The sequence below is a fragment of the Ammospiza nelsoni genome, chromosome 11 (assembly GCF_027579445.1).
Source record: "Ammospiza nelsoni isolate bAmmNel1 chromosome 11, bAmmNel1.pri, whole genome shotgun sequence".
NCBI classification, from domain to species: Eukaryota; Metazoa; Chordata; class Aves; order Passeriformes; family Passerellidae; genus Ammospiza; species Ammospiza nelsoni.
Window position 1 is genome coordinate 6,347,454 of NC_080643.1, and position 22,389 is coordinate 6,369,842.

At 42.0% G+C, this 22,389-nt stretch overlaps 1 protein-coding gene across 1 annotated transcript in view; it reads left to right on the forward strand.

Moving 5' to 3' along the window:
- Window positions 1-21,948, forward strand: part of MAGI1 (membrane associated guanylate kinase, WW and PDZ domain containing 1) — a 285,127-nt gene extending 263,179 nt beyond the window's left edge. Inside the window, exons 17-24 of the mRNA XM_059479804.1 lie at window positions 793-985; window positions 5,494-5,787; window positions 8,931-9,134; window positions 12,753-12,843; window positions 12,959-13,022; window positions 14,020-14,166; window positions 15,320-15,458; window positions 19,067-21,948. Coding sequence (XP_059335787.1) covers window positions 793-985; window positions 5,494-5,787; window positions 8,931-9,134; window positions 12,753-12,843; window positions 12,959-13,022; window positions 14,020-14,166; window positions 15,320-15,458; window positions 19,067-19,767 — 1,833 coding nt within the window. The 3' untranslated portion in view covers window positions 19,768-21,948. The remainder of the gene's footprint in view (window positions 1-792; window positions 986-5,493; window positions 5,788-8,930; window positions 9,135-12,752; window positions 12,844-12,958; window positions 13,023-14,019; window positions 14,167-15,319; window positions 15,459-19,066) is intronic.
- The last annotated feature ends 441 nt before the right edge of the window (window positions 21,949-22,389 follow it).

Genomic DNA, 22,389 nt, shown 5'->3' on the forward strand with positions numbered 1-22,389 from the left:
ATATATATATATATATATATATAAAATAACCCCAGAACTCCATAACTGAAATGGATTTGGCTTCTCCTTCTACTTTAATGATAAACCAAATAAAAACACATAGGTCCTTGGACACTGAGAACAGGATGTTCTGGTCATGTTTGCAAGTATTTTGATCTTAGAATGGCAGATTCTCAGAATGCTCAGTTCTCTCCTTGAGTTCAGTTAATTTATTTACCATAAATCCAGTGCCTGTGGGACGTGTCATCCTTTCCTGTGCTGCACAGGTCACAGCTAGATAGTGGCAGCATGACTTTCCATGTTTTTCCCTGCCAAAATTATTTTGCTCATTTATGAGAAGAGAGACCACGAATTTGTCTCATGTTAGAGTAACTCCACAGAACTCACTGAAGATAAGCCAAGACTGAGTTGGAGAACAAGCATGTGGTGCAGAGCTTGTAAACGCTGCAGGCAACTGAAAGTGTAACTCAATCTCAGCTTCCCTGACAAGACCCTCAGTGCTATTAACCATCTTCCTGCCTGGTCACTGTCTGGTTGAAGAAGTTTCCCAAGGCCGTCTGTCCTTGGAGTGAATGGACTGCCTAAAGAAACAAGATGTCAATTTATTACAATTTCACAACGTGCTGTATTCACGCAGAACCGCTTTCACAGAAACAACTTCCCTGACCAGCAGACATTTGTCAACAATTCCATGTCCCTCCTAAGTCAGGTCCAACTGGGAGTGCCCCTTGCATGCAGCTGTCTGTTGAGCTGGTTCTCATGGCTGTCTCTCCTGCTGTGCCAATTCCCCAGATTTACATCGGTCACATTGTACCGCTGGGTGCTGCTGACGCCGACGGCCGCCTGCGATCGGGCGATGAGCTGATCTGCGTGGATGGGACGCCTGTGGTGGGCAAATCTCACCAGCTCGTGGTCCAGCTCATGCAGCAGGCAGCCAAACAAGGCCACGTCAACCTGACCGTCAGGCGCAAAGTGGTTTACACAGGTAGGCTGCAGTATCACCCCGCAGGAGTGGCTTTTCTTGCCAGGATCCCATCTGTTCAGCAAATGGTCTAAGGAAAAAAAAGCTTCTAGTGCTGGGAAAACTCAAGGGATGGACTGTTATTTTTCCTCTTTTGCCTGTTTTTAGTCTTTTTTGTTCCTGATCAAATAAGTTTTAAGTATTTTTTTTCCAGTCGAGACTCTCTCAGTTGGCTTTCCCAATCTCCATAAGGTTTCTGATAAAATGGGGAACTGTTTGGTTGCAATGAAAAATTTTAGTTTGACTTATGCAGCAGACACTGTGGCCAGCTGCTTGTGTTTTCTGTATACTTCCCAAAATAAATGCGCAGCCTGATAGTCACCCTTAAACTGGGAGTGAGGGAAAAGATGATGAAGAGTCCAGAGAGGGGGAGGCAAGGGCACAGTGTGAGTGAGGGCTCTGGTGTGTGGTGGCTGCTGTCCCAGGCTCAGGGCAAGCTTCAACATGTAGTAAAGTGACCTCAGGATGAGAAAATGCAAACATTGTTGGTTCTGGTGGGCCAGGGTGTTGGTGTTTGTTGTCACAGAATCACAGAATGCTTTGGGCTGAAAGGGACCTTAGATATCATCCATTTCCAACCCTTCTGCTGTGGGTAGAGATACCTTCCACTAGACCAGGTTACACAGGTCTAGAGAGTTTTCTGTATGCTGAGTTACACTGGGCATTGTGTACACACTGCACAAGTGCAGGATCTAAATGAACAGAAAAGAAGCTGGTGGATAGACAAAGATGCAAAGAGAAGTGACACTGGTACCATTTTGGCACCCAAATAAGTGATTGAAAAACGTCATGATAGCAGAGAAAATGAAGACATGAGCATGAACTTTCTAAATAACATGTAGCCATATGTTTAATACTGGATAGTAACTTTTGAGTGCTGCCTGTCCCTTTGAGTCCCTTTAGGAACTCAGGTGTGGGATTTGCTTTTACTCACTCAAAGAAAATGATATTACATGCTTTTCAAGTTTAGGCATCATCAGATAAACAGGCAGTGATGTACTTTGATCTTAGAGAGAATCAAAATAACATTCAGGTTGGAAATTAGGTCCTCAGTGGAAGGTAGGACTAGAAGAGTACCTCTGGAATAGCTCTGCATTCTTATCCAGGCCTGAGTTCCTTCTGCATAATAATAAATAAATGTTCACTTCTCATTTCTTTCTTTCTTCCCAGTGTGCATAAACACTAGGTTATGTCTCTCCTCTGACAGCCTGTCTTTAATTCCTGACCAAGGTCTGGTGTAAGAGAAGGTTTAGAAGAGCATTGGGAGGAAGGGGAAGGGCAGCTGAATTTTTGTATTGTTTTTGTGTGTAGATTTTGTATGCAGTTTTACAGCCTCCAGGCTAGAAATTACCATGAAAGATTTAGATGCCTGAGATCTCTCTTGATATTTCATTCAGAGGCATGTTACTGCACATCGAGCTATTTCTGAATCATTGCAAATGTGGACACTTACTCTAGGATAAATTATTCAGAATCCCTTCTTTCACCTTATATTTACAGGCTTTTAAATTTCAGCAGAACTTTGTGGAGAAGGCTGTTCCTGAGTTTTGGTCCCTTGTTCCTTCTGTCATCTGTATGCCCGTAGAAAAAGATTGTTCACCTAAATGAGTACTCTCTGTTCTGAGATTCATGTAGGGGAAATTTTATGCTCCTGTAATCTTAATATGAAGAATGCTATGTATTTAGTACATACTTTTGAGTATATAAGTGCAGACAGGACTTCTATCTATGGATATTTTTAAATCCTTTTTTTTTTTTTTTTACATCATGAAATTACAGGTTTAGATTTTGTTTGCCATCCATTTTCATGCTGATGCTTTTAAGATCTTCAACTTAATTTTGATTCACCAAATTGGAGAAGTGACCTGATTAGCACAGGCAGCCATTCAGCAAGGACAAGTGCAATATGCTGCTCTCAGCTGCACAAATGGTCTGTGGAGAACAGGCTGAGTAACAAGAAGTGGAAGCTATTGTGGGCCACGAGCTTTATGCTGAGGTTGGCTCAGGTGAAGAAAAAGACTGTGCAGGGATGTAGGCAGGGGGAAACTCTCCTGATTTCCCAGCAGATGATGGCTTAGTGCAATATGGTCCAGCACTTCAAGAAAGACATATTTGAGTTGGAGAGAGCCCAACTGGAAGGAGTCCAGAAGACCAGGGAAAATAAGGAGAGCTCTAGAAAACATGGTCTGAAAGGAAATATTGAACAAATTTGGATTCTTTAGCTTAAAGCAGAGGAGGGGGAGGAAGTATTAAACTTCCCAAGACTATAAGAGGCTGCTGCAAAGAGGAAGGGAATAATATGTTCTCCATATGCCCGTTAGATAGCACTAGGAGTAATAGCCTTATGTAGCAGCAGGGAAGATTTAAGTCAGATATTGCAACCAATAGATTTCTTGGGGAGATATTTAACAGCTGATTAGACAAACATCTGTCAGGACTGATATTAGGTATAGTTGGCCCTCACTCGAGCAGAGTCTGGACTAAGCAATTTTTTGAGATTTCCTCAAGCCTTGTGGTAGCTGATTAGATTTTAAACTAATACCCCTTCCAACTTCAGTTGCTGTTGAACACTTGTTTAATATTAACATTAACAATGTTTAATGTCATAGCAGACTGTACAGATGATAGTTGCTGGTTCTTCCATCCAGAAATGCTTGGTCCACAAGTTGTTTGCTCATGTTGAGAGATTGTTATTGCTAAAGATCCCATTAATCAAAGGCAATCAGTGCACTAATTGATAGCTTTCAGTTTAAAACTGCACAGAAGGTGGTGTTGTGAGATATTACTGCCTCTCCTTGTGGGTTGTGCATATATATGTACGACATACATATGGTTGTACACATATAACTGAATGGGGATGCAATAGCAAGAGGAGGCGCCTTTGAACCAATGCAATCCAGGTTTAAAATGCCACAGAGCATCCAAGCACGCAGCACTGCACTGGTCTAACCAGGCTGCAGTTTGGCAGTGGATGGCTTTGGCTGAATGAGCACACACAGGAGAGGGTGGGCAGTGTGGGCAGGGCCACCACCGAGCAGAGCCATTGAAAGCCTGGCCATAGATGGGTAGCCTAAAGCAGGTGATTTTCTTTTACCCTTTTCTCAGTAGACACCTCTCTCCAAGCACTGTTAGGAAAATTAATTCACAAACATTAGAGGTTTATGTCCAAAAAGGAGACAGAGAAGTCCTTTTACTTTATTAAAATAAAGGGAGAGGCCATGGGGCATTCCCCTGGGATCTCTCAAATTTTTGGAGGATGCAGCCTCTGTTTTGATCCTAATTTCCCAGCCACATTTCCCTTCTCTCTTTCCCCATTGGCTGAGGTACTTGAGAGGTACAGACTTCCCAATATGCCTGATACCAAAGATTCCCCTTTAATGTATAACCTTCCCTTTTAATTTTTAATTCTTATGGAATTTAGGGGTTTTTCTTCCCCATTGTTTCTTTCATCTTTCAATGTCTAATTTCATTTATCAGCAAACATAAAGTTTATTTGTAAAAGCAAATATCTTCCATTCATCAATCAGTGGAACCCTTCCCATTATTTCTTTTATCTTCCAGTGCTAGTTTTATCTACCAGCAGACCCACAGCTTGTTTGTAAAGACAAATTCAATATTCCTCTCAACACTAAATGCTGTGTTGGGGAAGATGAAACAGGAAAGCCCTATAAGTATGATTGCCTGGCAAAAGATTTTGAGAATATAGAAACTATAAGCAAGATTGAAATGAAAGCAAGCTTTGAGATACCTCAGTTACTGAATGATGAGAAAACAGTGGTGTGGCCAGCTGAAAGTAATCCCCTTTTGATGAAACAATACTCTCTGCTTGCAGAAAGGTGCAAGGCTCAGAGCAGACCCTACTAACTTAGCAGAAAGAGTCCAAAGAGGAGTTTTTAGAGTTTAAAATGTAACACACTAGGGCAATGTAATGATTCTTATAGGCTGTATATAAATGCTGTAAGATTTGTATCTTGTATTAGATTGGTTAGTGAGAATTAGAATATTCAACACAGAAGAAAATTTATTGAATTGTAACAGGAACCTCGCTCTCTTATCTTCTTATCCTCTCTCTCTGTCTTTCTCTTTACCACTCTCTTTACTTCTCTCGGGCCTGCTCTGAGCTGTGGCTGGCAGCTCCCAGCAGGGCCCTGCACCCAGGCCCTGTGCAATAAACCCCAAATCCCATCAGGGCCCTGCACCCAGGCCCTTTGCAATAAACCCCAAATCCCAGCAGGGCCCTGCACCCAGGCCCTGTGCAATAAACCCCAATCCCAGCAGGGCCCTGCACCCAGGCCCGTTGCAATAAACCCGAAATCCCAGCAGGGCCCGGCACCCAGGCCCTTTGCAATAAACCCCAAGTTCCAAGCCCTGCCTTCAGAGATCTCTCATCTCCATCTGTCCTGCCCGTCCTACCCCCATCACTCCTACACTGGTGCAGCCTGCTCCAACACTCTTTCTTCTCCCCTCCCCAGTTCCCAAGGCAGAGAATGAAGTCCCATCCCCGGCCTCCTCCCACCACAGCAGCAACCAGCCGGCCTCGCTGACGGAGGAGAAGCGGACGCCGCAGGGCAGCCAGAACTCGCTCAACACGGTCAGCTCGGGCAGCGGCAGCACCAGCGGCATCGGCAGCGGCGGTGGCGGCGGCAGCGGCGTGGTCAGCGCCGTGGTTCAGCCCTACGACGTGGAGATCCGCCGCGGAGAGAACGAGGGCTTCGGCTTCGTCATCGTCTCCTCCGTCAGCAGGCCAGAGGCGGGGACGACGTTCGGTGAGTCCCGTGGGTTTTTGGTTGCACCTCCAGTGAGAGGCAAAGCTTGCAGCCTGAGGAGGTGGGTGGGGATCTGTTTGGTTAAAAGTCATGATTGTGCCCCAATTTATGTAGTTATAGCAAAATCAGAGGTAAAGACTCCGTAGGTGTTGCCTCCTGGGTGTTTTTCGGCACTGAGTTGAGAAAAGTGAAATGACATCCCAACTTGAAGAGCTAAAATGTCACCGATGCAATTCCTGATGCTCACTTTCCAGGAGAGCCTCTCTGGGTTTTGCTCTCCCAGTGATGCTGTTTGCCAGTGCAGAAATATAGCAGGTGGAATGAAATACGTCTCGTGACGGTGGAATCAAGCCAGTTGATTTAAAAGCAGTAATGCTTAAACTGATTAACTTCTCTTTGGCAATCAGGGTTATTCTGATCATCATTATGTTGTGAGCATGGTGGTAGCTGGAAAGTTTTAATTAATACTGCTTCCTGGTGAGACATAAAATGGGGAATACTGTTAAAAGAACAGGATGTTTCTTTTACCCATTTGACCTCTTCCCAAATGCATTTCTTCAGAGTAGGAAGGAATTAAGTTTAAGCTATGTCACACGTAATATCCTAACCTAATAAAGGTGGCCATGGTTTCTGTCTCAAGACAGTCTTTCTGCTAGGCAGATATCCATTTCCAAGGGCTGCTGCAGAGGAGATGTACATGAGCTGGTTTTGCAAATATGCCCAGAACAGCCTATTCTCAAGCAGAAGTGTCATTGCAAGGAGGAAACCAGTCAGAGATGCTATTTTCTTCCCTTTCCATCTCCTCCAAAAGGAGGCCAGAGGCGGCATCCACTTGTACTTTGTAAAGGAAAGTATTCCCTTAGTCTGTGGCACATGATAGGGGTGGAGGGAAAGGAAGGACAGCACTGTCCATCTTCACAGTGCCTCCCACAGCAGCACTGTGGTTTGCAGAGAAAATGCATTGCAGGCTCCCTGTGCAGCTTGAGTGCTCCGGGGGCATGCAGGTGCAAGAAGTGGCCTTTCCTCACTCTCCTAGGCTTTATTTCTGATATTTCTTGCCATTACCCATCAGTGACACCCTTAGTAATACATCAAGGGAGCACCACCACCTTTGCTGATATTGATAGAACAGGCCGTTTCTGGCTCTGTTCTGGGAAGTCTGGCAGCAGAGATTTCAAGGGGGAATTCTGTAGTACAAAACTAGTGCACTGAGTTCTGTCAGTTCTCAGATTCTAGGCTCTCTCACCCTGTCCTTGCTGCTGGAAACTGCTCTTCCAAGACAGGTGTTTTGGTGCCAGGAGACAATGGTGTAATGTAAACAAAGATCAAACTGAACACAGTCTAGAACAGAGAGCGTGCTTTTATCTTCTGAACAGATTTGCAAACTTGTCTAAATAACTTTTACTGTATGAAGATTATGCTGTAATTCTTTTCTGCAGAGAAACCCTGACTTGAGGTTGTTAAAAGTTGTGTTTGCTTTAGCCCAAAATTCTTGCTAACTGGAAGTTTTCTGTGCAGGGGCTCCCAAGGAGATCTGTTGATCTGTGACTGTTTTTCCTTTAATTTTTTCAAGTATATTCAGTTTTTTCCTAACACTCCGCATGAGATGTGTTCCCTCTGCTGTCTGGTGCTTGCTCTGGACCTGCTTTGTAGTTTTTTTCTTTCATGGGTAGTATTTAGAGATGGGCCAAACTGGTTCTAAAACCCACCTTGGTCACTTTGGTGTGGGCTCTTTCATCTGTGTTTAGTGGGTTGGATAGAGTAGAGACTCACATCCTCAAAACGATAAACTGCAAACTGGATGGGGCTTTGTATTACCAGAAAGAAAAACTTTCTAACATCCTGGTAAAATTAAAGACAAAATAAATAAAGAAATCTCCCTCATGTTTGTAACTAATATAACTAATATTAACACTTTCTGCCAGTTTTCATTGCATCTTTCCAACCTCACATATCCTTGTCTTAGCCTTTTCTTCTTTATGGTCTTTCTAGTGTTGTCATGTGTGTGTATCTCTAAAACTACTAATCAAATAAAGACTACAGCAGAGGTGGGAAAGTGCATCTTGAGGGTGAATGTATTGTGGATGCAAAGTGTGAGATGACCAGTGCTGTGTGCCCCAAGGCCTCTTGCCCACACAAAGGAGCTGTAAAAAACCTCACTGGATTTATCTGAGTGATGTTGTATATCCCCTGTGTCCCAATTCTGCATGTTATGGACAACCGAGTGTTTTAGAAACAGAACAACTGCATGGAACAGGAGGAGAATTTTGTCTCCAGAACACATTCATCCTAAAGTGCTCTCGCTCTGTGTGTCAGACATCTCAATGGTTTTGTGTGTGGTTTTAGAGGTATTTTAATGAGGAGAACCTTCTTCCTTCTTTGTTCCCACCTGGTGCATCTAAGATCATAAAAGAGGAAGGGTTAGTAGAGGCTGAGGTGGGTGCCAGCACCAAACAGGTTACCTTTGTCAGTCTTGGCCCATCTGTAGTGGTCCTGTGCCTTCCCTGGTAGTACCTTTATTCACAATGGAAGAAAAGTGTTTCATGTTGCTTCCCCATGCAGCGCTGGTAGAGTGGGTCTGTGTGGTAGATAGGGAGCCACACTCCCTCCTAGGCCTAGAATGATTTTATCTTTCTAAATTGAGAAAGAACAAAACATTGGCAGAAGCTTGAACAGCAGTTGGCTTAGAGAAGGACTGGAGAGGCTGACACTGATGTAACCTCGGAGGAGGAAAGTTGAGTTTTCTACAAACAGGTTCAATTTTTTTCTTCAAAAACAAAGTCAGATTTGGGTTATGATGGAGCTGCTAAGTGCAGTTGTAGTCAATAAAAATTGCACCATTTATTAACAGAAATCCACTTGGGGGGAGTTTTGAGGGATTAACAAAACACCTTTTTGTGGAAGAAGTAAAGTGTTGTGCACTCAACTAGTTGATTGCCAATGTTTTGAACACTGGCAGCAAAGCTATCCTATAATAACTTTTGCTTGATGCATTAATTAATTAACCCTTAACCTTCTCTTTCCCTTTTCAACCCTTTTTTTCCTTTTCCCCTTCACCATATTCCCACATACGTAAACAATAAAAAAAACCAAAACCAAACCAAAACAATACAAAAAAAACAACCCCCAAACCGATACAAAAGCGGGAAATGCATGTGTGGCCATGCCTCACAAAATAGGTCGGATAATTGAAGGGAGCCCCGCCGACCGCTGCGGGAAGCTGAAAGTCGGCGACCGGATCTTGGCCGTCAATGGGTGCTCCATCACCAACAAGTCGCACTCAGACATCGTCAACCTCATTAAGGAAGCGGGAAACACCGTCACCCTGCGCATCATTCCAGGAGATGGTAACGTATCTGTTCCCTGCTCTCTTGCCTCGCCCTCTCCTTGGTGCTGTTCCCCGGGATTTTTCTGTCACTGCAGAGCCGTGGAGGGGTCGGTTTCCGCTCCCGCTGTGGGAGTTAGTGGTGAGGGAGGTTGTGAGTCTCCCGTAGATTTATTTTTTGTTTCTTTTTGTAGAAGTGGTTGGTTTCTAACAGGGAGGTGCTAATTCAATATTAAATAAAAAAAAAATTTCCGTTCCATGCATCTGCCTAAAATGATCTTCCATAAATTTGATGGATCTCTCGATACACTTTGGTTTGATTCTTAGTTTAATAATGCAGCTTTAGAATATTTGGGAATCACTTGTTAGGATGTGTGATTCCTGAAGCTTTGTATAGACACAAGCAGGCTGTAGAGTAAGGAGATCACAGAAAGAGATAAACACTTTGGCATGTTTTAAGCTGTTTCAAAAGCAGATTTGCTTTTATTCTGGTTAAGTTGCTTTGGGAGCAAGCTCAGTACATTTTTAAATGACTACTTAAATGGGGATGGTTCTGAAGTTCCATTTTAAGAGTTACCCTAGACAGAATCTCACTGTTTCAGATGAGAGGGAATGTGCAGATTCCCCTATTAAGTTGACACTTGGTGCTGATTTAAGGTCACTGAAGTAGTTAATAAAAATAAGGATCTGTGTTATGTGTCAGTTCCATTAAATTAATCCCCAAATAGGAACTGATCAGAAACCTGTTAAAGTATCTGCAGCAGAACTAAAATTGCTGTGGTTCTAAATTCTGAGTATTTTCTTTGTTTATTGTGCTTCTCTGCCATGGATGGGTTCAAAGTGAGAGGTCTTTGGGCAGAAACCTTTCCGCATTGCTCCCCACAGACCAGGATGAGAAATGATCTGGTTATAAATTATTTCTGTTTAGGATGATCTGTTTTGCAGAAAAGCTTTATTTTCCTACTGTCTAGTGAGTACCAGGTCAAATGCTATATAATCCTCTGCTGCTTGGAGTAAATAGGGTGTTCATGAATAATAAAATGGCTGTGAATCCAGCTAACATCTGAGCTGGCCTCTGCATGCCTGTTTTGGAAGATAAACTGAGAGAGGAATTGTTCATTACCTGTATTTTAGTTTCTGATAAAAAGGAGGGTGAATCTTTAAGTAAATAAAGTGCTTATTTTCTAAAAAAGCAAAATCATCTGAGAACTAAGCAACTTCTAAATTATTTAAGAATTTTTTAAGAATATAACCTCCTGACATAAATGCTGAGCCAGTCTTGCTCATGCAATGATGTGTCCCAAATATCATGTAAATTGCTTAGGTTAGGGAAACATGTACCTGTGATTGACATCACGTATTCCTGGAGGAGATGGCAAGCTGTTCTTTGGGGAAAGGATCAACTCTGCTTTCATAGCAATTCAGGCTTTGAGTCCTTTTATTTACTGTCACTTTGAAATTCCAAGTCAGAGTGCCAACTTTGCATAGTATTACCTGCATTTATTTTCCAAAAGACAGTAAGACCCAACACTCTCAAAATCTCTGAGGGGTTTGCTCTAAAACCCCATGAGATACAGGAAATCTGTCTCAATGTTGTTTTCTTTTTGATGTCTTTGTATGCTTTTCTTGATTTGTTGTTTTCTTTTGTTTCTTTTTGAGTGCTTTTTTGGCAAATATAAATGGTCTGTGTGCTTCAGGGAGGGGGGAGCATAAATCAGAAGCCAGTTGTCAGATAAACATGAAACTGAGGCGCATCACAAGACTCACAATAAACTCACACTGCTAATCTCTTCTAACATTATTAAAAACACCAAGAATTTTTGCTTTGTAATAAGTCTTGCACAAGTTAATTGGCACAGATGACTGCAGGATTGTGTTTGCAGTGAAAGGATGATGTTTTACAACACTTCCAGCAGATTCAAGGATACAGAATGCTGGAACAGGACAAGCTTATGTTAGGCATGTAATTGGTGACAGAGAGTTTTAGGGCAGAGCAGGGCAAGGAATCAATGAAATGTGTAGGGTTTAGAACACGTAATTATAATTTCACTAAAGATAATTTTTGCTGTATTCTGTTCCAGTTTTGCATGGTGGCTGGCATGTGTCCTGAAGCAGTGTCTAAAACACTGGCAAAATTATGCACAACTCCTGACTCATGGGAGAGGGTGGGCTAAAGATAGATGCAGTACAGTGGTGTGAAGATACATCCGTACCCAAGATGTGTTGTTGCTCTGCTTGGTATTATTAGTGTGACCTACTAAAGGGTAGGAATCTTGCATTCTCTTTGAAGCCCATCTTCATCTGATCTCCAAATATTTGTGGAAGATTCAAGATTTGTGAAATCTTCAGAGGCTTTTGTTCTGGATGAGTACAGGACACTTAACCATGTTTTGGGGCTTTCTTGTGTAGGAGACAGATTTTGACATCAAGGCATCTTTACAAAATAAACAGAATTATTTCTTAAACCCCAGCAGTGTAACTACACGTAGGGACATCCTCTGACACAAGCCAGCTGTCAGTGGCACATCATCTCAAGGGTGTGGTTTGGTCATGCCTACACTGAGAGGTGCAGGCAGACCCAGGAGCCTCTCTTGCTTTCTGAGCTGCTGGACACAAGCCAGCTCTGGTCTGGAAGATGTTTCAGCTCCATATGCTAAGGGTTTGGGCATGTTAACTTGGGCACAGCACTGCAGGCAAAGGAGCTGTGCTCTTGTTGCACCCATCTGTTTAAGTGGTTCTTCTTTTCCTCTGACCCTTTTCCTGAATTTCCCTTGACATGCAAATAGCTACAGAAAGGAAAAAGCTTCCCCTTATCTAGACATCTCCAGAACTAATATCAATGCATGAAGGAAATGAAGTTAAACTCCCAGGATCCACCACATCTTAATTCAGGCAAAAACCCTCCCATTGATGCGATTTTGTATTACAGCTGGACTCTGTTTAATAATAGCAGTTTTCTCCATAGCCAGTAAAATGAATTAGTGGATGCCTGTAGCTTGAGAGGCAAACAAGAGCAGGGTAGAAGGCCTTGTAATTTTATCTTGGAGACTCAGATGTCTCCATCCAGTTTTTGTCACTATTGTCTTAGTGGCTGTGTATTCAGATTAGATTTCGGTCTTGAAAGGTGGATCATGGTCAGTGTTTTGTAGGTACTTGCAATCTGTGGGGCTGTCCTGGGTACAGTGGGTATAGACAAAAAAGGGGGTCTCCTGTATGCAGAGCTGTTCTGCAAAGGAGCAGCTGCCTGTCAGTGCAGTGGCTTTAGATACCACAAAATTAATCCACCCAACCTACAATATTTAGAGACTTCATTTGTTGGAATTGATGTCTTTAGATAACAGACAAAACTTTGTTCAATCCTTCTATAAGTGAGTCTTCATGAATGTGTCTAATGGTCTGGGGGTGGTTCCAATCCAGATGTCTTAATTTAATTTTTTCTTTCATTTTCCAGTTGAGTGTACAGTTTCATATACATACTTATTATATTAATTTGGGGAATTAAGAAATTTGATCCCATCTCCAGTTCTATAAAAACAATGTAATGTTGCTTTTCTGTGAAATGCTTTTGCAAAACTCTTTTTTTCTTTCAGTGAATAGCCCGTGGTCTTCCCTCATAATAAAAACAAAATCTATTTTGCAGAATCCTCCAATGCTACTTTATTGACCAATGCAGAAAAAATTGCTACAATCACAACCACACATACTCCTCAGCAAATACCACAGGAGACCAGGTCAGATTGTTTTCCTTGAGGAGGGCATCTCGACATGCCCTCTCTTCAGTTACTTCTTCATCACTTTCAGGTCCCATGAGCTGTATTTTTCCTCTCTCCCTCTCATTCATTGCAGCAGGAACAACACCAAACCAAAGCAGGAATCCCAGTTTGATTTCAAAGCACCCCAAGCAGCACAGGTAAGGAGTACCTCTCTAATTGTTTTGCTTACCACAGACTGTTGTTTCCAATCTGCTTGAGGGCTGTGTTTAAATAGTCCCCTTGAAAATTCCTACTGGGAAGCTGCTCTCCCTCAGTCTCCCGAAAAGAAAGAGGAATTTGCTGATTAGTTTCTTAATATGTGTTGCTGTTGTTTCAGCTGAGAAACATTTCCAACACATTCTCATCGAGACTTTGAGGGAGTAAAAATAAAGAAAAAAGGAGCTGACATTTTTAGGGCAGTAATAATTTTTGTGTTTGTTTATTGAATTGTCTGTTGTGAGGGGCCTCTCCAGAAACTATTGTTGTGTGCAAATGATAAATTCAGAGAATAAAAAAGAGGAAAACTTAATAAGGGGTGATAGCTGGAGTGTTCCAGCTTGCACAGACGGCATCTTATTAGAAAGATTATCTATTTCACTGTTAACTTTCCTTGCCACTGGCCATCCCAGAAGTAACATCTTCCATTAGGGACTTCAAAACATCCCCATAATAGCATTTGAGAAAAACAATGCAAAGGCTTCTGAGCTTCTTGCTAAGGAATAAATGATGTGGTACCAACACAAAAAGCCAGCACCATGGCACAGGCTCACCCCAGGTGCCATCAGACACTGCAATTAAGCTGGTACTGGAAGGAAGGTTGTCCTTTCCTTTCCTCGTTGGTAGAAACTTTAACCACCTTCTTAAAATGTCCCCTCCTGCCCTGGGCACAGGAGGTGCTGTGTAACAGGGATGCCCAAAAATGCACCACAGGACATGGCCAAGCCCACTCATTCCAGCAGCCCTTCACCAACCACCAGAACTCCAAATTGCAGAGTGGGGTCTGAGGAAGCAGCAAATCCTGGTCTGCGTGTGAAAATTCAACTGGTTTTCCATTTTTAATTATTACCAACAAAGCATTGCTTGAATAATTCCAACATGAGAGTGGAGCAGTACTTGACTTTCTGTTCAACTGGATGTTTGCTGTCTTCTCTCCAGCAGGACCAAGACTTCTACACTGTTGAGCTAGAAAGAGGAGCCAAAGGGTTTGGCTTCAGCCTGCGAGGTGGCCGGGAGTACAACATGGACCTGTACGTGCTGCGGCTCGCTGAGGACGGGCCTGCTGAGAGATGCGGCAAAATGAGGGTACGCACAAACTGGCCTCAAAATCACCTTGCTTTGGGATAAGCTGACTTCTCTGCCTCTCCCTTCTGCTGTTCTAGCTAAAAGGGAAATTAAATGTGAACTGAAAGTGGTTTCTATTTACTGCTGCTGATGGCATCTGTCACTCTTGGTGCACTGTCTGGAGCAGTGTGTGTTCAGTGGAAGATTTCACCCCCTTCTTCCAACACTGCTTTCCAAACTCTAGTACATGATCTGTTGTTTAATGCCCAAGGGCACGTGTAGCTGTGAAAATGGAACAGCCACAGTCTTTGCCTGCTAGTGGGCAGAGAGGGGACAGAACATGTCTATGGCCCAGGGGTTAAAAAATTACAATGTAAGTTCTGATTAACATTAATTGTTAACTTCACATATCAGCTAAATGACAAACATTATATAACAAGGGCATATGTTTTAAAATCCCTACTGAAGAAATAATTGGACAGGCTTTATGTAGTCCTTGGACCTTTGTTGGAGAATGCATTTTAATTTTCCCACATATGTCATTGTCTCCAGATATGGCATGTGAAGGGCATTTTCAAAGTTCTTGTGCTAGGGGTAGATCTATGGGTCCAAAATTTTTGCTGATGAAAATATGATGCAAAATCAGTGCTGCCCTGTGGAATTCAAGGCTTTGACGAGCTCTTCCATGCCATGTTTTCTTCTCCTGATAAATTATTGTATTTGCAGAATCAGCTTTGCTGATTCGTAGTAGGTATCTATATTCAAGTTATATATCTATATCAAACTATATCCTAGTTAGAAACAGACCTGAAAAAGCTCTTTGAACATCCCAGTTGGAGCAGACTGTGAAACAAGCAACCACTTTGACTGAAGACTTTATAAATAATCAAAATAAATAAAATAGCACCAGTTCTAACACTACTGTTGAGCAATACAGTAATAGCAAAGTGATTTTCAGAACAGCAGTGAAATATTTTGATACCTCAAGCTTTCTCCATCATCTTCATGTCTCCCAGACTCCTACACAGTAGGCACTCACTGGAAGGAGTTGGGCAGGTTTAGCTTCACCTGATGCATAGTTGTTCCAGCTTTGCCATGGCCACTGTCTTGTGGTATGCTGGTAGGGACCCTTGTGGGAACTTGTTTCTAATCATAATCTCTATTGCATTGGCAGATTGGTGATGAAATCTTAGAGATCAATGGAGAAACTACCAAGAACATGAAGCACGCTCGGGCCATTGAACTGATTAAAAATGGTGGCCGCAAGGTCCGCCTGTTTCTGAAACGTGGAGATGGCTCTGTCCCAGAATATGGTGGGTCAAACTATGAAAACATTCCTTTCTTCCCTGGCATCACTCCATGAATATTTGTCTCAAGATCTGAAGCGGGAATTCTTTTTTATTTTCCTTTCTCACCAGTGTCTTACCAACCTTTGCAACTTATAATTGCCTCGCTTGTGCTGAATTTTCTACACATTTCATCCTTTGCTTGCTTCCATGGACTTGGGGCGCAGTGTAAGGCAAGATCATCATAGCAGTATTTTTTGGTGATCAGAGAGGAAAGCAAAACAAAACAAACCTTATTGTCTTGTCCTGCCAAAAAAGGAATGTTATTGAACTGTGCCAAACTGTTTCTCAGCGGCTGAATTGTTGTTTCACATAGGTCTCCTCTTCTAATCAATGCAAAAACTGGGATCCCGAGTTGCTATTCTGAAGCAGTGATTCATCTTTTTTGGTTAGGTTTTTCTCTTAGTTCCTGTCTGTATCCATAGACATGAATGCTGAGATGGCTTATGAGATTTTTGCCTTTCCTTAATATTTATGTAAATATTTATAAAGTTATTTGAGAAAAAGAAGGGAAAAAAAAAAGCTTTACTGCAAAAATATATTGATTTGGCCTCCTGAGCCCTTTTCTCCCCCCTTAAACAGTCTGCTGGTTTCAACTAGTTCATTTGTAAGGTCTGAAAAGGTGAGGAGGTTATGAAAAGGTGCTCTCATGTCTGTCTTGGGGGAAACAGTCAGTCCTGGTTTCTTACTAAGAATTGCATTAGATTTCCTTTTCTTCCCCTGGAGGTTGGATTGCTGGGTGGCTTAACTTAGCACACTATTTAATATTATAATTATGTCTTATTTATTTGAGATAATTGTCAAATATTGTGCCCTCGATGGAGGGCTACTCCCAACCAAAGGTCTTTGAGGTTTCTATAGAAACTGATGATTGAAGGGATGTCCTTTATACTTTCCTCCCCGTATTTGGGTTATTTCTGTGTCAGTGAGTTCTGTGTTTATCATTCTCTCCATGCCCTAACACCAGAAACAAAACCCTTCTGCACAATTTATGAACCAGACTTTATTTTCATTTACTGTACTATGTTTGAGAGTTTCTGCTCAGTCTGCTCATTATTTAACTTAAAGTGACCAATTCAGAGTATAACCAACAAACAATTGAAGTGTTTAACGATATGGAAGGGAAGCTGTGGGTTTACACTTCTGTAATATAAATAGCACACCAGAAGGTTCAATGATGGCACTGAAATTCTGTAATGTTCTTTCTACTTTTGTCTTTTCCTATACTCCTTTGGATGTACAGTACTGTATCATATGCTAGACTGCATAAATACCCTGTAAATTAAGTGCTTCACTTCTCAAAGCATATGTCTGTTGCACTGAGGATGGAAATCCATCACCAATTTTCTTTTGGCTAATGCTAACCACTAAACGTTCGTTCTCCAAGCAAGGATTTAATATACAGGGGTTGCACTACTGTAAAGAATATCCTTGTAACATTTGGGACTCCTTTCTCTCTTCGTTCTGTTCGCTGCAGTCGCAAATGGTTCCTCTAATAATGTTAAGTTCCAATATTTTTCTGACTTGATTGGAACGTGCTTCTCTATGAGGCTGTATATTTTTGTAATGAGTTTTGTACTTATTTTTAATGTTGTGGTCTCTGGTGGACTTTATTTTTCGTTGTTGTTTGATTGTTACTGTTTTTTCTATGACATTCTGTGTCGCTGTTCCAGCTGTCTTTTAGAATGGATGCTCTCGTTGTCTGGGTTATTGAATCACCTCTTAGATGTCTCTTTATGTCACAATAATAACAACTGCTGTCTTTGCAGCCTTATATTTGGGTGAAGCCTAGACAATCTGACTGGAAAAATAAACTTTCTTTATTCTAAGATAAAATATGAAGATTTTTCTTTCTTTCATCTTTATTATAGGGAATCTAAATTTTCTACTTTTCTCTTTCTCTTTCTCTTACCTTTCTTGGTGCTGGGCTCTTCCTTCCTCAGCGATGATACCTCCTAATATCGCTGCATGTATGAGAAATGACAAGCTCGGGGAGTCTTGCTTCTACCTTATGGGCCATAATCAAACTACGGTTTGTAGCTAAAATCAATATTAGGTGTTTTTGTGCTGTGGCCTAATTCCCTCACATTGCTTTTCTGCTTCGCTATATTCTATATGTACAGCAATTCATCCCGAACACCCTGCGTCCCCCAAATTGTAAGTACACACACCACAGGACATGTTTGAACCTCGCTTGTACCTTGTGTGAGAGGCAGGTTGCCACAAGCCACGTGCTTACAGCCACAGGAAAGCAGCATGGCCTCAAAGTGCTCATAGAGCAAAACTGCCCACGTGTGAGTTGCAACATGGGTTTCACTTGGAATTCACAAAAATCACAGCCCATGCACACACCGGCCCTCCCAAGCTCAGGGCTGGAAGTGCCACCAAATTGGAGACACTTGGCATGGTGGCAGGAGGAATGTAGAGTGTTTGGCTTGGTGGGAGGGAAGGCAAAAAGGAGAAAAAGAGGGGGAAAAGAAAAAAATCTGTCCTCACAAGTGTTTGTGAGAGTTTTCAGTCATTGCCATCAGGGCACTCCACCACAAGGTGGGTGTTGGGGTGCAAGTGTAAGGAAGTGGCTAATGTCAGCCAAGCTGCCACAAAGGAGTTACTTTAAGAAAGAAAACAATAAGCAAATAAAAACAGCACTTGCATTAAGGCAGCACAGCTACTTTAATGTTTTTCATGTTTTTAATGAATCATTCATAAACATCTGTTACAAATGACAGGAGTAATTGTAGCTTAGCTGCAGCAAGGGCTGGGGTTTAGTTTGAATGTTCTTCTTCTGCTTTGCAGTTTGTCTTGCAGAGGCAGCTCAGCTGTATTTTACCTCAAATAGGACATGAAAAATAATGAACTGGAGATTAGATTTGAATCAAAGCCATCCTACATATTACAATATCTTTCCATTGCTTTGATATGAAAAAATCATAACTACTGTCATCGTTGTTTGAATCATTGTGGCAAAACCAAAATCTACCCTAGGACTTTACATAACATGGTACAACTAAGTGAGATTAAGCTATGCCTTAAATGAAATGGAAATGGCATGATTACAGTCTAATTCTCACACCTTCAAAATGTTATTAATAGTCAATTCTATTTTCTGTACATTTTCTGCTATTTGAACCGAGGCCTCCCACATCTGGAAGGCAGTTCTTTATAATGTCTTAAAAGACAAAAATTATTTCCTAAAGGCCCTCTTTATTGGAAGCTATTAAAAAAAAAGCAGCCAACAACCTGAACTACAATGGTTTTTTTCCACTGGAAAGAATATAGTATAACTGAAACATTATGAATTGGGCTCGGGGAGAAATGTAAAGTGCCCCATGCCCAGAAGAGCATAAAGATGAGATCAGCTTGGACCAAAACATGGCTAACAATCAGAGCAGCACCAGTACTAACCTGTAACTCTCGTTGTTCACAGTTAAATTAACAAAAGCCTCGGTTAGCCTTCGCTGACTGCTTTAACAGTTGTTTGTTTTTGTCACTAATGAAGTCTGAAGAGTGCTAAGTGGTGTCACAGCACCACGGAAGGCATCAATACCAAACCCTTTGCTGTTATTTTCTTTCAGACCCCAGCAGTGACAGGAACAGTCCCGCCACAGGTTCACAAAATGTATCGGAAATGAAACCCGCGCCATCTGACCGACGGCAGCACCCATCATCGGAGTCCAGTTATCCACCAGACCTTCACAAATCATCACAACATGGGGACAAGCGGACTTACGTTAGAGACCTAAAAGGCAGCAGAGAGTTTAGCAGACATCCCAATGAACACCACACTTGGAATGGGACTTCTAAAACCAACGACCACGTGCCAGGCAGGAAGATGGAGAGGTCGCCAGAGAGGAGGCACGAAAGGCAGCCAGAGAGGGCGGTGGTGAACGGGCAGAAGAGGAGGTCTCCTGAGAAGCGCAGGGAAGGGACAAGGAGCGCTGACAACACTTTGGACAGGCGGGAGCGACTTGAGAGGAGGAGAGAGCTCTCTCCTGAGAGGCGCAGAGAGCGGTCGCCCGGCCGGCGGCGGCGGTCGCTGGAGAGACTCACGGAGCCCAGGAGGTCCCCTGAGCGGAGAAGAGAGAACTCCCTCGACCGAAGGGCCAAGTCGTCCGACCGGCGGAGGGAGAGGTCGCCCGAGAGACGGCTCAGGGAGGAACGAGTTGGCCACCGGGAGAGGGAAGAGCCCGGCTGGAAGCACGAGCCCAGCCGCAGGCACCCGCCCGAGCAGCGCAGGCGGCCCTACAAGGAGTGCAGCACCGACCTCAGCATCTGAGGGGCTCCCCGGGGTCCCCGTCGCCTTCCCCACACCAAGGGAGCAGAGGAGAGAGTGGAACCAACCTGGCTTTCGCAGGCGACGAGACGTCCGCCACCTGCTAATCCTACAAACCGTTTATGCAGATGAAATCTTAAAACAAAACAAAAAAAAAAGCGTTGTGCCTGATGTATAATATTAAAGAAAGTATTTTTCAGTGTATTCTTTTTTTTTTAATTACTTGCCAAATGTTGGTCCTAAAGGATTATAAAATTTTGTTTCTACATTCTTTGTAGATTTCTTAAAAATAATCCCTTTATTGGGCTACTTTCCCCTCCTCCCCAATATAGTAAGTGGGGGTAGCCAGTAATATAATATAGGCAAAGGATTTTATGACCAAGTTTGAATAATTTGATCCAGACTGTTCTCTAGTGACTCACTGCTACACTGTATGTAGAAAATTTTTTAAGGGTTGGGGGTGGGGGAGGAAGAAAATTGTTCATCTCAGTAGGAATGGAGCGCTCCTGCTGAAGGAATTAAAAAGGAAAGAGACAAATGTTCCTAAAATTACAAGAACTGTTTGAAGAGACTACTGTTTCAATGAAGGATATTTATAATAATAATAAATAATTAAAAAAAAAAAAAAAAAAAGCAACCAAACCCACACAGCACAAGACAATTTACAATAAGTAATTTGTAGTTTGTTCCATGAACAGTTTATACTTTCAGGCCCCCCTGGACAGGATGCGCAGAGGCAGAAGGACTGGTCAGCACCATGCCCGTGTCACACGCTAACGTGGACTGTTGAGCTCTCATTAGCCTCAGCAACATGTAACGATGATCTGTCATTAAGGCAGCAGCCCTGCTCATCTCCCAGCTGTATATGGACAGCAACCCCAGCATGCATGGCATTGTGTATCTGCTTGGAAGCAAGGGGAGGGATTGGGATTCTGGGACAAGGCGCAATGCGGTGGGAGCACAGTCCCCCTGCTCGGAGTGGGTGTATTCCTTCTGCTCAGGCCAAACCAGTGGGCTTTCATTTTGCCGAATTCCAAAAGCTCTCAATTCTTCTTGCTCTGTATTGGAAGGGTTGGTTTTTCGTTGTTTTGCTGGTTCATCCTTACTGAGACAAAAGGAGTGCACTTGCTGGGGAGGGAAAACAAAAAAAAAAAAAAAAAAAAAAAGAAATAAAAAAGTATCAAAAGAAAATCACAGGCTAAAAGAGGCAATCAGTGGGACAACCTGGTTGTGGAAGCCTATCCATACCTGATTATATGCTGTAAATTTGAGTCTAAGAACAGCAGAAAAAGAGAAACCTGCAAGGTTCTAAGTTGTATTTTTAAATTTGCAAGCTGTGTGGTAAGTCTGCTGTAGCATTGGTCTAAGATTTAATGGATTACTGCCTAGCTGAGCCAAAATGTTTGCCGTTACTGTTGGACCACTAAAGTAAACTGCTGCTTTTTCCAGTGCATTGGTGTGTACATGTATACTGACTCACATCCTCCATATGAACACAAAACCATTGCAAGTCTATCACTGTTGTTGCCATGGTACTGTAAAAACAAAACCAAGAAAGAAGATGGCCAATCATTGTGTGTACAGTTGAAATTGTAATTAATAGAGCCTGTTGGAAAAAAAACCACAAAACTGTTGCCTTTTTCTTGTATAAAAGAGGATTTATGACAAAATTTAGGTGTGAGGAATGTGATTAAGTGTTTATATTTCTAAAAATGGAAAAAATTTGATTCAGGGGATATATTTTAATGTAAACTGAATCAGGTATGTAAAGCTGTTTTAAAATGGGAGACTGTATCAGTAATTCTAAAGCTTTTGTTGGTTTGAAAATATTTCTTTCTTCATGGTGGGCCTGCTTATGTATTATTAAGCACTTGTATGCAGTCTATATTCTCCAATCATCATTTCTTGCAACATGCTATAGGCAAAATGCTCTTTTCTGTGTCGATGAAAAGCAGTATGTGGGCCAATCTTTTTTATAAAACACTATGCATATATAAATACTACATTGTTCATAGCTTTATTTGACTTAATTGGGTTTATACATAACACTAGGATGAGTAGATGTGGACTTACCCAGTAAGAGCTTCTTTCCTTGGAACAGACACTATGTATATGATGTAGCAACAAAGAAGGAGAAAGTCTGTGAATGCTATTTTTATTATCAAATAAAGTTTTCCATACAAAGCATGCATGCGAGTGTAGTGATAAGATAAAGGAAGAACCACACCTTAATGTTACTTATTCATCCCTGCCTAAATTAATAAAACCATAGGTTATGGTCACCAAGGGCCATCTATTAAATATGTATTAATCATCCATTAAATATATATTATCATTTCACAAGCCTTAAAGTTTCCCAGTCTTCCAGGGTAAAATTTCTTCCCCTAAAGTAGTCAGAAACTGAAGGTTTAGTGAAGCAGGGTCTGTAATTGTGTCTGAGGTTTGTGTCATTGATTCTTCATAACACATAAGCACGTGTGACCAGAAAATAATCAAGGCAGCAACTGGAGGTTGTTGGTGCCATATATATATATATATATATATATAAAATACATATATATATATATATAAAATACATATATATATATGTGTGTGTATGATGTAAGTGTATACACACACACACAC